Source organism: Vulpes vulpes, chromosome 15 (assembly GCF_048418805.1).
Source record: "Vulpes vulpes isolate BD-2025 chromosome 15, VulVul3, whole genome shotgun sequence".
Classification (NCBI taxonomy): domain Eukaryota; kingdom Metazoa; phylum Chordata; class Mammalia; order Carnivora; family Canidae; genus Vulpes; species Vulpes vulpes.
In genome coordinates this window covers 47,161,731-47,177,872 of record NC_132794.1, presented here as the reverse complement: position 1 = coordinate 47,177,872, position 16,142 = coordinate 47,161,731, and the positions used below count along the sequence as shown (strand labels likewise).

Genomic DNA, 16,142 nt, shown 5'->3' with positions numbered 1-16,142 from the left:
CCATGGAATATTTATCAATGACAGACCATATTCTAGACCATAAAACAAAACTTAATAAAATTAAAAAAAATTTTTTTTCAAAATTAAACATAGAAATACCATATAATCCAGTAATTCCACTACTGGGTATTTACCCAAAGGAAACAAAAACATTAACTCAAAAAGATATATACACATTTATGTTTATTGCAGCATTGTTTACAATAGGTAAGATACAGAAGCAACCTAAGTGTTGAGGTGTCTGGGTGGCTCACTCAGTTAAATGATTGCTTTTGGCTTGGGTCTGACCCCAGGGTCCTGGGATTGAGCCCCTTGTTGGGCTCCCTTCACAGCCGGGGGTCTGCTTTTCCCTCTCCCTCTGCTTCCCGCCCCCCCACTTGTATGTGCTCTCTCTCTCTCCCTCCACCCCTCCCCTCACTTGTGTGTACATGCTCTTTCTCTCTCTCCTTCTGCCCCTCCCTGCACTTGAGTGCGTGTTCTCAAATAAATAAATAATCTAAAAGGAAAAAAAAAAAAGAAGCAACCTAAGTGTCTATCAACAGACAAACAGATAAAGAAGACATTGTATATTTATGACCACGGAATATTATACAGCCATAAAAAGCATGAGATGGTGCCATTGGTGACAACATGGGTGTACCTAGAGCATATTACCTGAAGTGAAATAAATCAGACTGAGAAAGACAAATAACATAGGGATTTCACTCATATGTAAAATCTAAAAGAAAAAAAAGAAAAGAAAAAAAATGCAGAATAAGACCTATAAATACAGAGAATTAATGGTTGCCAGAGGGGATGAGGATGGGTTGCCAGAGTGGACAGGGGTGGGTGTACTGGGCAAATGGGTGAAAAGGATAGGGAGACACAGGGTTCTAGCTATAGAATGAATAAGTCATGGGAATAAAAGGTAAAGCATAAGAAATATAATCATTGATATTGTAACAGCTTTGTATGGTGACAGATGTTAGCTATACTTGCAGTAAGCACAGCACAATATATAAACTTGTCAAATCAAAAAACAAAAACAAAAACAAAAACTTGTCGAATCACTATGTTATACACCTGAAACTAATGTAATATGTATCAATTATACTCAAAAAATATTTTGTAAATTTCAAGAGGAAAACCTAGGATAAAACGTTTGCTAAACAGAGTTCTCAAACATACCAAAACATGATCCATACAAAATACAAATGAGACTTCTTTGAAATTAAAAATTTTTGTTCTATAAAACACACTGCTAAGAAAACCAATAGACCACAGTTAAACTGGGAGAAAAGATTTACAAGTCACATATCTGACAAAAGACTTGTATTCAGAATATATATATAATATCCATCTTTAAAATAGAACCAATTTAACAACCGAAATGCATTATGCTAAATGAAAGCAGACTCAAAAGGCTACATACTGTATGACGTCATAGATATAATATTATAGAAAAGGGTTTGGGAATGAGAATAAGTGTTGAACTACAAAGGGAAAGAGCCTAAGGAAATTCTATGGAGTGATGGAATGACTATATATATTGATCATGGTAATGATTACATGTCTCTATGCATTTGCAAAAACTGAGAACTGTACATCAAAGAGTAGATTTTACTACCTTTTTTTTTTTAGATTTTACTACATGTTAAATAAAAAATACTTAACTAAATCTTTTAAAAAATTAAGTAGTAACTAAATAAACCTGCCAATTCATGGAGAGCATTTTATTCAGATGCAAAACCAACTATTTCTATCTATTAGTTTTAAAGAGTTAAGACAAGATCCAGAGAAGTTTACCGGTGCTGTGACTGTAGTCGCTCCAGTGGTTCAGCCTTCTGTTGAATCCCTTCCTGAAATATCTTATCTGCTTTCTTAAAGTTTTCTCTAGCTTCATATTCTTCAGCCCATGAGATATAGAACTGAGCAAGTGAAACACCAATCCCTTGACTATGTAAATAACTGTACATGTCCAAAGGCTCATTGCATAAACGCCCCTGTAACAAATTAGAAGTGTTAACATTTGACCAATTTCTATTCACTTACTGTCTTTTATGTGCCAAACAATCACTGGAGTTACTATATGTAGTTTCTTTCTGCATTGAAAAAATATAAACCTATTGTAATACAATGTTATACTGGGAAGACCTAAAAAGTAGAAAAAAGAGATTAATTTGTAAGAAAAAGAGATAAGAAGGAAAGACCTCAAAAAGGTATGACATTTGAGTGTGGCCTTTAAGGAGGAACAGACTTACATCTGGTAGAGTAAGGGAAAGGAAGGGCATTCTAGACAGAGAAAATGGTATAAGCAAAAAATTAAAAAATAAAAAAATAAAAAATAAATAAAAGAAAAGAAAATGGTATAAGCAAAGACAGAAACTAAAAGTTTGTAAGGAAGAAGACAAGACAGAAGCTTGGAAAAGAAGGTGTGATAGGTCTTAAATGGCAAGATAATCTTAAATCTACCTGATAGTCAAGGTATATTGGGATGGGAGAGCTATAAGCAAAGGAACGACATGGTCAAATTTGTATTTTAGAAGGGATCTTTTAAGACCAGCTATAATAATGTAGATAATCCTAGTAGTAAGAAGATAGAAAAGATGTGAATAAAAATTCCACATCAATAATCGTCAGATATATGTATTTTCCTTAAGGAAAAAAAGGAACATATATCATTTTACAAAGGATAAAAGGGTTTTCATTATTTTCTAAAGTTTTAATCATAAGAATATTTGTCTTTATTCCATATACCAGTTTATTGTTCAGTTTTCCATGCTGCTACTTATTCTTTATTATTTTTTGATAAATAATGTTCCATCTAGTAATCTTCCCTCATTTAGCCATTCCCTTATTTTTTGGCTATACAGCCTCTACTTTGCCCAATTACAAGTAATTCTATAACAAATATCTTCATGCATGCAACCTTTCACATTTCATATTACTCTCTTAAGATAAATTTCTAGAAGTAGAACTATGTTAAAAAGTAACAAATAGGGACGCCTGGGTGGCTCAGTGGTTGAGTGTCTGCCTTCAGCTCAGGGCCTGATCCTGGATGCCCGGATCAGAGTCCTACATCAGGCTCCCTGCATGGAGCCTGCTTCTCCCTCTGCCTGGGTCTCTGCCTCCCTTTCTCTCTGTGTCTCTTATGAATAAATAAATAAAATCTTGAAAAAAAAAATCCTGGATATTCCAAAGAACAATTTTTTCCTTAGACTGTAGTTATCCCTTATAAAAATAACTCTTAGAACAGAGAAATCTTTCTGCAAAGAAAGTATGTGAGGAACCCAATTGCTACTCCTCTTGACCATTCCATAATGAAAAAAAGAAAAAAAAAAACCTCAGCAAAATAGTTTAATATGCACCTTGTTCACTATCTACAAAATTCAGATTATTGCTGATCATTCTCAGGCTGATCATTTGAACCTGAGGGTTGTCTAGACTAGCGTTTCTCAGATTGCCTGTGGTAAAGGGGCCAGTTTTGGTGGTGTGTGTTTAAAGTTTCCATTCTATCATTGACCGGTATTTTTAAAAAATACAATAAAAACAGAAGTTACCAGAAAAACGATGATGTGTTTGAATGTTGTGGCAATGTCAAATTTGTTAATAAAACTTCTAAATGCTTGCTCTGAACTTTATACTTATCTTGAATAGTCTGCAGACCATTCTTCCATAGCACTGGTCTAGGCTATGCTTTTTATGTTATGATAAAATCATTACTCTTCAGTAGTGGCACCAGGTTAACATTTGTGAACATAAAAATTATTCCAATTAATTGTTACTTTTAATAGCTCCAATTAAATATAATCATAGAATTCTGGGATTAAGAGTTACTTTAGAGATTTATCTAGTCCAGACTTATAGTAAATCACATATAAGAACATTATATAGCATAAGAATATTATATATGATGGAACGAAGAACAAAATCCATTAGTATGCCATAAAGGACCATCGGCTCCGTGCTAACAAATCTGTTTAGCATTCTTTGGGTACCATCCTTTGTCACAAATTCCTGTCAGTAATGCTCCTAAGATAATTTCTCCAACTTATCAACAATGATGACAAGATATGTCAAACGCCCTACAGAAACCAAGATAGATTACGCCTTCTGGATTCACCTAATTTCTTTTATTAGTGATATTTGAAGCTTAAGATAAGCTTTCCTCAAGAGATACATTTTAGCCAGAAATTTTATCAATTTCAAATGTCAATATAAGTTATTGTAAATATTCTATTATTTAGAATTATCTAACCTATTATAATAATCTTTTTTATAGTTCATTTTTTACTTTTAATAAAAATTATTTATTTTTATAATTATCTAGTTATTCATTATCTATTATCTGAAATTCTGAATATTTATCACTTAGTTTTTCTAATATCTTTTAGGATAAAAGCAAAAAAAATGATATCTAGGAAACCCGTCATTATCTTATTTGAAGATGTTTTCATTAAAAAAATCCTCAAGAGTGTACTAGAAATAAAAGAACTACATGTCAAATGACATATATAAAGTGATCAGGCAAATATTTTTGGATGTAGCAATATACTGCATAAAAAACATTACCTTTTCATTCTCAGAAAGGGGACAAAGAGCGACCAGAATCACCTACAAAATCTTTTTCCCAAACAATCATACTACTGCCATGTGCTGGCTCCTACACATCTTCCCTGAAGACAGTTGCATGGCTCAATTATATTTGAAATAAATAATCCACTGCTCCCATGAAGAGGTGTACAGGCCTTATGATCACTTGTAAGAGGTAAAAATACACCCTTACATTAAAATCTACCTTTAAATAGAACGTATTTAACAAATATTCAGGATATATTTTTTTTTCTCTTCAGGATGTCTTAAATGTTTAGTATCAACTAAAAAATGGCTTAGGCTTTGCCATTTTTTTTGGTGCATACCAGATAGCTCTGCAGAAAATCTCTTGACTTAATATTTTAAACTCAGGCAGCACTTGAGAAAGACTTACCAATTTAAGCCAGAGACTAAGAAATCGGGGATCATTATAGTATCGTTTTTCTCCTTGTAGTGCTTCAACAGCTCTTTCTAATAATGTTGACATATTACTCTCTTTCCCACCCTGAGGATAGTTCTGCTCTGTCCAGTTAATATACCTGAAAAGAAAGGGAAAAAATAATTTTAAAGTTTAATGTGTACTTTTATTCTTGCACCAAGACCCATTCGTGACTTTCTTAAGCAGAAATACCTAATGTATTCAAAGTATGTTTATTTAGAGGCCCTCAATGACATCTCCTAAGCTATATCCTTCAAACTTTTCCAAATATTGCTAACATGTGCCTCTGGGAAATAATGGGAATGGGGATAAAAGGGTGTACCTCTCAGTTGCATGCCACAAATTTGAAATTTCTTCAGTCTTGAACACCTCAGGAAGAAACATTATAATTACTCTGTCTCTCCATGTCCCCAAGATACCACTTATACTCTGACACACTGTTCTGTACACCCTAACTGGAGAAACATGGCCTTAAGGACTCATCTGTTGTTTCTTAGTGCCCTTGTGAAGTAAAAAAACCCACCTATCCCAAACATCCAGAGGGTCATTTCCAGTGTAAAATCGAATTTCAGATTCAAATGCCCTGAAATTTAAACAGAAAATGTTAGCATAAGCAATGGTGATAACAGCCAAAAATCAAGTGTCCCCTCCATTTTTATTCATTTTTAAGTGTTTAATATCACTTTAATCACTTTTTAATTGCACTAGAGGTTGAGAGTTTGTTAAACAGCAAGAAAAATAGAAATAACCAAGATTCTCCCTGATAATATAACAGGAAGGATAAAACATGGGGCAATTAGATAAACAAATTCCAAGACAACATATAGAAAAACAGAATTACACAGCAGTTTAAAGCTCTGGAACAAGATTCCCACGTTCAAATTAGCAGCTCCACTAATCACTAGCAGAGTGACATTAGACACACTATTTAAATTCTGTTTTCAGGAGCACCTGGATGGCTCAGTTGGTTGAGTGTCTGCCTTTGGCTCAGGTCATAATCCTGCTGTCCTAGGATCAAGCCCCACTTTGGGCTCCTTGCTCAGCAGGGAGCCTGCTTCTCCCTCTCCCTCTGCCACTCCCCCTGCTTGTGCTCTCTCTGTCTCAAATAAATAAATCTTTAAAAAAATAGTTTTCAGTCTACTCATCTGTAAAATGGGAATAATAGTATAGAAATCTCCCCCTTTTTCTGCAGGGGGATACCTTCCAAGACCCCCAGTGGATGCCTGTAGTTGAGGATACTTTGGAAACCTATATATACTGCATTTTATTCCTGTACATACATACCTAGGATAAAGTTCAATTTATAAATTAGGCATAGTAAGGGATTAACAACAATAACAAAATAGAACAAATGTAACAATATACTATATTAAGAGTTATGTAAATGTGGTCTCTCTCTTTTATTATACTGTATTCATCTTTCATCTTCTTGTGATGTTCCTGGACCACAGTTGACAGCAGGTAAGTGAAACTGAGGAAAATGAAACCACAAATCAAGTGGGACTACCGTAGAACCTATTTTATTAGGTTAATTACTCTTAGTATAAAGTGTTTAGACATAATAAGTACTCAATAAATGATAGCTACTGTTTTATATGCATATGATAGGGTTGAACAAATGAAACACATACAAATGGATAGAAATAAGAATTTTAAAGTAAAATTCCATGTGTAACATTAGTCAGAGAAGAGTAATACCATATATACTTTGGGGAGTGCTTCAAAGAATGCGTGAAATTTGATTTTGTAAAATGTTGGGAAAGGCACACTAAGATTAAGTTAAGATTGACCAGTTCGAATACAGGGCAAGTACTAAGTAATAAACCACAATTGAGATAAATGTTTCAATAATAAAAACTGTATAAAGGGTTACATTTTTTTTAAATTTTTATTTATTTATGAGAGAGAGAGAGAGAGAGGCAGAGACATAGGCAGAGGGAGAAGCAGGCTCCATGCACCGGGAGCCCGACGTGGGATTCGATCCCGGGTCTCCAGGATCATGCCCTGGGCCAAAGGCAGGTGCCAAACCACTGCGCCACCCAGGGATCCCAGGGTTACATATTTTTTAAAGATTTTATTTATTTATTCATGAGAGACACAGAAAGAGAGGCAGACACAGGTGGAGAAGCAGACTCCATGCAAGGAGCCTGAAGTGGGACTTGATCCCAGGAATCTGGGATCAGGCCCTGAGCCAAAGGCAGACGCTCAACCACTGAGCCACCCAGGCATCCCCAAGGTTATATTTAATACAAAGAATTATAAAATAGTTTCTGACACAAAGGAATTTATACTCTAATAAGAAAGACAAAGTATAAAAAGGGAAAATTAACTAACAATACAAAGCAGTATAGTATATATAACAATTGCCAAGAATGGATAGTTAAAGGCTTTGATAGGTCCAAAGGAGGTATCACAGAAGTGGTGTCCGAAGGTGGGATTCTGAAAGAACCACAAAATTTGAAAGAAGTATGGAGTTTTTCAAGATTTCCAAGAAATCAGCATTGAATAAAGTTGTAAAAGTGGGAGTTTATCCAGAGGAAATATAGCTGTAAGATAGAGTTAGTATTATGAATAAAGGGAGATAGGCATAGTAAGGTACTAACCTTGCTATGCTATACATACATACATACAAACATACAAAACTGTGGTCCAGGAGCAGATGATCTTCCTTCTGACATACTGTCAGGAGGTCAGTAGCAGTCTAACACTATGTTAGAATGCCTACTGGAGAAGCAGCTCATGTTTTTTTCTTTTTCTTTTTTTAAAGATTTTTATTTATTCAGGAGACACACACAGAGAGAAAGAGGCAGAGACACAGAGGGAGAAGCAGGCTCCATGCAAGGAGTCCGACGTGGGACTCGATCCTTGGTCTCCAGGATCACACCCGGGACTGAAGGTGTCGCTAAACCGCTGAGCCACCGGGGCTGCCCGCAGCTCATGTTTTGATGTAAATTTAAAGACTTTGGGCACAAGGCTGGTTCACTCAGTAGAGCATATGACTCCTTATCTCAGGGTTGTGAGTTCAAGCTCCACGTTAGGTGTAGAGATTACTTAAAAAATTTTAAATTAAAAATAAAGACTTTGGGTTCCATCTGCTCAGCCACTACTGATTCTTTAATTGGAGTGTATGTTGAATATGGTAATTAAAGATATCAAAAAGATCAACTGAATAATATTTATGAATAAAAGAAATTAGAAAATGAACCACAACTATGAAGCTAATATAGTGATTTAAGCATGAGATAATGAGGGGATTACCTGCAGAAATGGTGAAAAAATCTAAGACACTACTGATAAAAACCAGTAATCCTTAAATATATCTATATATATAATGTAATCCAACCAAAATCTCACAAACCTCTTTTCTAGAAACTGACAAGATGATTTTGAAATTTGTCTGGGGGCATCCCAGGTGGCTCAGCAGTTCAGCGCCACCTTCAGCCCAGCATGTGATCCTGGAGTCTGGGAATTGAGTCCCAGGGCAGGCTCCCTGCATGGAGCCTGCTTCTCCCTCTGCTTTGTGTCTCTGCCTCTCTCTCTCTCTGAATAAATAAATAAAATCTTAAAAAAAAAAAAAAAGTGGAAACACTAGTATAATGTCACAGAAACCAGGAAGAAGAATTAAGAATAGAACATCACCATCTTTAAAATAAAACTCAATGCTTTTAAAGATCCAATGAGATGGATGAGGATATTCATTACATTACAACCCAAAGTTTTGATGATTTGCCTATGATGGTGAAATTTTTTTGAGATTAAAGGTAGAAACAGATGCTGTAGTTCACATTGTTGAAAAAAAGTATATTTATCAAAACGTGTTAGTCAAAGGAAAGCAAGTTCTGCAGGTCCACTTAAATAACGTAATACAGTTGACCCTTGAAAAACATGGGTTTGAACAACATGGGTCTACTTAAATGTGGATTTTTTTTCCCAGTACATAGTGTACAGTACCCTAAGTTATATTTTCTCTTTATGATTTTCTTAACATTTCCGTTTCTGTAGCTCACTTTATTGTAAGAATACAGTACATGATACATATAACATACAACATATGTGTTAACTGTTTATATTATCAGTAAGGTTTCCAGTCAACCATAGGCTTTTAATATTTAAATTTTGGGGGAGTCAAAAGTTACATGTGGATTTTCTACTGCACAGGGGTTGGCACCCTGTGCCAACCTGGTTAACCGGGTTAACCCCTGGGTTGTTTAAGGGCCAACTATACTATTTTTCAGCTTTTCTTTTTCCAGACTTCACTGAATCATTCATGAGAAACTTTCTAGTATAAATTTAATTTCTTAGGCTTATATTTTCTTTGGAGATCACAATTTCTTTTTGGCATATTCTGGAAAATGCTTTCCTAGAAAGTTAAAAATTGAGTAAACATACAAGATAGCAGATCCTTTCTTCCTTGGTACTCAGAATCCAAGGAAGCAATTTCTTTAAGTTATTACTATTAAAGAGTTAGTCCTATTTAGGGATCCAGCATGACATAATACTTTTGATAAATATTATTTAACATGACACTTGCTTTACTTTGCTTCTTATTGTCCCCTGAGATCTGTTTCTACTGATACGAGAGTCTGGTTGCTCCATAATGAAATGAAATCCTATAGCTCTTATTCTTAATCATACTCAAGGAGATCTTTAGGCAGCTGCTGTATGATGAAAAGCAAGTGGGGAACAGATTCTCACACTATCAATTTTTGAAAAGTACTTCTTATGCCAATCTGCAAAGATCCACATCTACATTACCAACCATAGCTGGGGATGAATGATGACAGGTTGACATCCCACCATCCTACATACCGTTTCTGTTGCTGAAGAGTAGTGTTAGAGGCAGATTCTTGCTGTGCCAATGCTCCCTGAAGTGTGGACATTATCCGCCCCTGCCTTAATGGCTGGACATTTTCTTTACTCAGCTCCCACTCATCTCCCTCCAACAACATGGCTCCACTGTGAAAAGAGAAACAAAAGTAAATTTTATACTTACATGTATATATATATACTTATACATATTATTATATCACTAGATTATTGTAAATGTTTTCAAAAGTGATTATTCATGATTTTTGGGCAGAATGTGGTGGGTGGGTATGTTAGTAGTGTTCATATACTCCCAGGTGTCTCAGCATTTTGGTGACCTGGTTTCCAAGTTTATGGCTATTGTATTGCCTAACAGAAGAGAGAATGTAACTAGGGTAATACAGACAGTTACAAGAATAAAGTTCAAGGCAGGAAGAAAAGACAGAGAAAAAATCATAAATTTGGTAAGGTCGATAAAAAGCAGTTCTAGGCTTACCACTAAATCCATCATCTCATTTAGTTTAAAATTAACAAAGTGGGGGCACCTGGGTGGCTCAGTTGGTTAAGCATCCAACTCTTGATTTCAGCTCAGGTTGTGATCTCAGGGTTGTGGGATGGAGACCCCACATTGGGCTCTGGGCTCTGCACTCAGCATGGAGTCTGCTCTCCCTCTCCTTCTGCTCCTCCCCCTACTTGTGTGCTTGAACTCTCTCTCTCAAATAAGCAAATAAATAAAATCTTTAAAAATATTAGCAAATAGTTTGTCAGACTAATAATCCCATGTTTCAAGTGATGACTTAAAACTGAAATTTATATGTGTATATAGGTAGCACAGAGCAGAAGCAGAAAAAATACAATTTACTGGTCACAGCTGGTTCCCCCATTTCTATCAAGCCTATTGATGGGGAAATTCTCACAAGTTTTTTTGGAGGCAAGCACCATATGGGGCATGTGCTCTGAACTTTAGAGCTCTGCAATTGTCAGACAGAAGCCTACTTCTGGCTGAGAAACAGCATCTCTGGGCTTAAAACAGAGAAACAGACAGGCAATAATCTTCAAAATAAAGTGAAAGTTATGTGTAACCGAAAACTAGATGAGAGCTGAAAACTTTCAAGAAAGTAAACTCTAAGTGAATAATAATTTAGGTTGTAACTACTCACATCTTTTTAACTATATTGTGTGGATCTTATAAATATAAGGGCCTTGGTCATTTATTTTCACATTCCCAAGGTCTAATATAAGATCTGACACGAGTAAGCACCTAATAAATGTTTGCTGAGTTCATCTGAATTTCTTCTCTTTATCTTGAAATAGCAATTAAACTACCTCAGCTAAGGTCCCAAACTGAGCTGTGACTGCTCCCCTCCCATCTTGCTCCTCTTGCCTCCTTCCAGACCTGCTCCTCCTAGTCTTCCTTCCTCTCAAATAAATGGCAATTTTGTTTTTCCAGTTGCTCAAGCCAGAAATCTCAGTGCCAATCTTGACACCTCTCTCACTATCCCCCCCACCCCCCAGTCACTTGGCAAATCCTGTTGGGGCTACCTCCAAAATAGATTCAGAATTTTTTTTTTTAGATTCAGAAACTAATCTTTTATCATCTCCACTGGTTTTTTTCTTCTTTTATTTTTAAGATTTTATTTATTCATTTATGAGAGACCCACAGAGAGAGAGAGGCAAAGACAGAGGCAGGGGGAGAAGCAGGCTCCATGCTGGGAGCCCAATGTGGGACTCAAGCCACCCAGGCGTCCCTATCTCCATTGTTTCTTGTCTCACTCAAGCTACCATCTTCTCTTGCTTGGATTATTTCAATAACCTTATAACTGGTATCCCTGCTTTTATCCTTTTCTGCCTTAGTCTTTCCAACACTGCAGCTAGTGATTCTATTTAAACGCATGTCAGATCATGTCTTTCCTCTGCTCAAAACCTTCCACTGACTTTCAAACAGAGTAGAAGCCAAGTCCTTACATTGTCTGCATCCTCACCTTTACCTCATCCTTCACTTCCTTTTACTCTTCTGGTTCACTTGGCTCCAGCAACTTGCCAGGTGCAGCTCCCTCCCCCAGCCCTCACCCTCAAATCTCTGTACTTCCCCCAGATGTGTGCATGACTAGTCTTGAGTTTCCTTCAAGTCTTCACACAAATGACACCTTCTCAGTGAGGCCTCCTGTTCAAAACTATCTAAAATTGCACCAACCCTCCTACTCCCCATCGTTTTAGTTCTTTTCGTACCGACCATCTCACTTTTAATTTATTGATCTTGTTTACTGTCTGTTGCTCCCACCCCAGATCTTAAATTTCACAAGGGCAGGGATTTTTGCGTCTTGTCTTTTGTTCATTTGCCGTATCTAGTGCTTAGTAGGTGGTCAATGAATATTTGTTGCATAAGCTAAAGAGTTCTCCACATGGCATTTATCTAAGTTTTGTGTACCCCATAGTGAAAACGTATGTCTCAGGACACCTGGGTAACTTAGTAGGTTAGGCACCTGACTTGGCTCAGACCATGATCTCAGGGTCCTAGGATGGATCCCCCCGCCCCCAGGACTCCCCCTCAGCGGGGAGTCTGCTTGTCCCTCTGCTCTTCCCCCCTCTCACGCTCACAGCTCTTTCTCTTTCAAATAAATAAAGAAAATATTAAAGAAAATGTATAATATATATGGAACTCCAACTAAGAAGAACTGATATGTATTTATATAAAGAAAAGCAGCACACAGGCAGAGAAGGGCTTTTTATATTTCTAATTATACCACTGACATGGAAGGACCTACCATTTGCTTGGCACTTATTTGGAGGCAGTCACTTTCCACATAGTTTTAATTTATCAACATTTTCTATATCTTTAAAAAAAGAAAACTGTGATTTTATTTACGAGATTACTGATTATATCATGATTTCAATACTTAAGTAGTAACTTATTATATCTCCGCTATGCTCTTTTCAAAAAAAAAAAATCTTAAATTCAATTTAATTAACATATATCGTATTAGTGATTGCAGGGGTAGGGTTTAGTGACTCATCAGTTGCATATAACACCCAGTGCTCATTACATCAAGTGCCCTCTTTAATGCCCATCACTCAGTTACCCCATGCCCCCCCCCCCCCCCCAGCATATTCCATATTAGGTCCAAGGTCAAAGAGTTCCCAAATGGCTGAGCTGAGATACACAGATCACAGTACAAATTCCAAAGTCTTTGTGCTACCGGGGTCGCAAAGCCTCCTTTGCTTTGAAGCTGGGTGCAATCCGGGTTCTCACGTGCCCTCGCCCCACTGAATTCGACGCTAACCCCGGCTTCACCTCCACCCCTTGCGTGGGACTCCAGCAGGAAGGGGACCCCGGCCGGGCTTCTCTTCTCCCGACAGTGTTCCTCTGGACTGATCTGAGCCGAGCCTCTGCCGCCGGCTAAACATTCGGGTCTCGCGGGCACAGCTCCCCGCAGCTCTTGCGTACCTACCTCAGAGCACCCCCTTCCTTCTTCATCGCCGCCATCCTGCATTCCCGGTTGGAGCCCTCGTCCTGCCGCAGACCTTTCTTCAGGGCCGCAGACCGCCTGAGCTTTCTTCTGCAACCTGCCCTTAAAGATAACGAAGCGACCAGAGAGACAAAGGTTTGCCCCTGACTCCTTGGCAAACCAGCCACCTCCAACCCTCCAAGTTTCAAATTTAACGGTCCCGCGCGTCGGACGTGAACACGCCCCTCCGCCCCTTTGTACTCGCGTCTCTCTCGCTCTCTCTCGCTCTCGCGCGCTCTCTCCACCCCCCAAGGCATTCTGGGGCTTGTAGTTTATCTCGGGGTTTAGGCCCCACTGTCGTGATGCATAATGGGAGTTGTAGTTTCCCGGGAGTTTGTGGCTGCCCAGTACGCCCCGGTTGAGGCGGGGTAAATTCTCTGCAAGAGCCCTTCTAAATTAGGGCCAGTCTCTGAACCGAGGGAGGGACACTGCAAGCACTAGAATTTCTTTGCTGTTTTGAACATAGAGAGTTATCTTTGAGTGCTTGCACTTGGCTTGACTCTTCCTGGGTGGCTGGCCAGACTGATCACCCTTTGCTGTCTGCCTCGAGTTGTTCAAGAGTCCAGAGTTCTTAGGACGCTCTGACCCACTGTTTCCTGCCTAACTTGTGAATTCAGAAAAACTGGACCCCAGTTCTGTGAAAATCGTACCAAATGTACAACCTTAGGCAAAGCCACGGAGTCTCTGAACTTCAAATTTCTCATCTATAGTGTGAGGTTTTTCCTCTCTCTCCTGCCCAGTCCACAGGCAGAAGATACAGCTATGAATCGGTTCCCAAGGTTTGGCGTCTTTTCCGCTTCAGGACACCAGCCTCCAGGGGCACTCAGTCCCAGTTCCAGTGTCTTGAGGAAGAAAATATAGTGGGCTCAGTTGTAGCCAGGGGAGCAGTCTTTTGAACAAACCCAGGTACAAGGGAATTCTCCTCTCTTGAACTCGGGGGGAAGAGGAGAGTGAGAGGTAGCCCAGAGAGGGGAGCTGGGGGTAGGTATTTACTACTTCTTATCTCTCAATTCTCAGATTTCTCCACCACTTTTTAAAGATTTTATTTTTTTAAAGATTTTTATTTTTTAAGATTTTATTTAGTTACTCACGAGAGACACACAGAGAGGCAGAGACACAGGTAAGAAGCAGGCTTCATGCAAGGAGCCCCATGCAGGAGTCAATCCTGGGACTCCAGGATCATGCCCTGGGCTGAAGGCGGCGCTAAACCGCTGAGCCACCCGGGCTGCCCTTAAGATTTTATTTTTAAGTAATCTCTACTCTCAACGTGGGGCTTGAATTTACAACCCTGAGATCAAGAGTTGCAGGCTTTACCGACTGAGCCAGCTGGGTGCCCCTCCACCATGTTTTCATACTGTGTAAGCTCTTTCTTCCACATCATCGGGATTCTTGATTGCAATGGAATGGCAATCCAACTCAAACTGACTTCCTCAGAAAAGGGAGTTTATTGGCTCATATATAAAAGACTTCAGGTGATACTTAGCCCAGGACTCATGTGGTATCACCAGGACTGGGACCCTCCCCATTACTCACCTCTGCTTGTCTTTGTGTTAGTTGGTTGTCATTCTCCACTGAGTAACAGCTGCAGGACTTTGTCCTTCCAGGTTCAAAGTTCAGACTCAGAAGTCACTTTCATTTGCCATTTCTCCCCAGTCACTGGAACTAGCAGATTCAGGGCTCTAATCCTTCAGACCCAAGTCATGTGTTTCATCTTGGGAGGAAAGAGGGGAGGGAGTAGTTCCCCACAGGAAATTTTGGTTTCTCTTTACTTCTAAATCCTTTACATCCAGGAAGACCTCCTCTATTATAGGAGAGGTGATATGTGGGATTCTCTCTCTGGCTCACTTATTTAGTTATTTATTTATTTATTTATTTATTTATTTATTTATTTATTTTTAATTTTATGTATTTATTCATGAGAGATGCAGTGAGAGAGACAGAGGGAGAAGCAGGCTCCTCGCAGGGACCCCAGTGTTGGACTCCATCCCGATTCCGGGACTCCAGGATCATGCCCTGGGCTGATGGCAGGTGCTAAACTGCTGAGCCATCCAGGTGTCACACTCTCTGGCTCATTTTATCTCTCACCTCACACCAGTACTGACCTAGACCCTCATTTCCTTCCCCCAGGGTGTCCTGTTCACATCCACAGCTCCTTAATTTTGATTGCTTCCTATGAACCATCTTGGAAAATGTAGCATTTGTTCTTTTGATCTCAACCTGGCTTTTGCCTAGTCAGCTAGGTGCCCCACAAACTGTGCTACAACATGGAATGCATTCAGGCTAAACTCTGCTTTTGTCACCAGAGAAGGGAGACAGGTTTTTTAAAAAGATGTGACAAAAAAAAAAAAAAAAAAAAAAAAATGACAGAAGGTGCTGTATGGTCTTACTGGGAACATGAGTTCTTGGGCTGGACTGTGGCTGAGCGGTGATGTGGGCCTCAATAGCACCCACTGATTATAAAGAAAGTCAGGATTAAGCTCATATACATTTCTGATCCAAAAAGGGTAAGACAGGGGCACCTGGGTGGCTCAGTCAGTAAAGCATCTGACTCTTAATTTTGGCTCAGATCACGATCTCATGGTCATGGGATCGAGGCCCATGTCGGACTCTATGCTCAGTGTGGACTGTGTTTCAGACTCTTTCTCCTTCCCCCTCTGCCCCTCCCCACTCGTGTGCTCTCTCTCTCTTACAAATAAATAAAAATCTTAAAAAAAAAAAAAAAAAAAAGATGGGACTCCTGGGTAACTCAGAGGGGGAGCGTCTGCCTTTGGCTCAGGCCATGATTCCGGGGTCCTGGGATCGAGTCCTGCATCCGGCTC

At 38.7% G+C, this 16,142-nt stretch overlaps 1 protein-coding gene across 2 annotated transcripts in view; it reads right to left on the bottom strand.

Annotated features, from left to right (window-relative positions):
- Window positions 1-13,549, bottom strand: part of BUB1B (BUB1 mitotic checkpoint serine/threonine kinase B) — a 46,837-nt gene extending 33,288 nt beyond the window's left edge. The window contains exons 1-5 of one of the 2 annotated variants that reach the window (XM_025998456.2): window positions 13,267-13,549; window positions 9,821-9,967; window positions 5,535-5,594; window positions 4,967-5,111; window positions 1,786-1,982 (exon numbers count right to left, since the gene is read on the bottom strand). In XM_025998456.2, the coding sequence (XP_025854241.1) occupies window positions 1,786-1,982; window positions 4,967-5,111; window positions 5,535-5,594; window positions 9,821-9,967; window positions 13,267-13,301 (584 nt within the window). In that variant the 5' untranslated portion in view covers window positions 13,302-13,549. The remainder of the gene's footprint in view (window positions 1-1,785; window positions 1,983-4,966; window positions 5,112-5,534; window positions 5,595-9,820; window positions 9,968-13,266) is intronic. The other variant, XM_072738241.1, reaches the window with a different exon arrangement.
- Window positions 13,550-16,142: the final 2,593 nt, after the last annotated feature.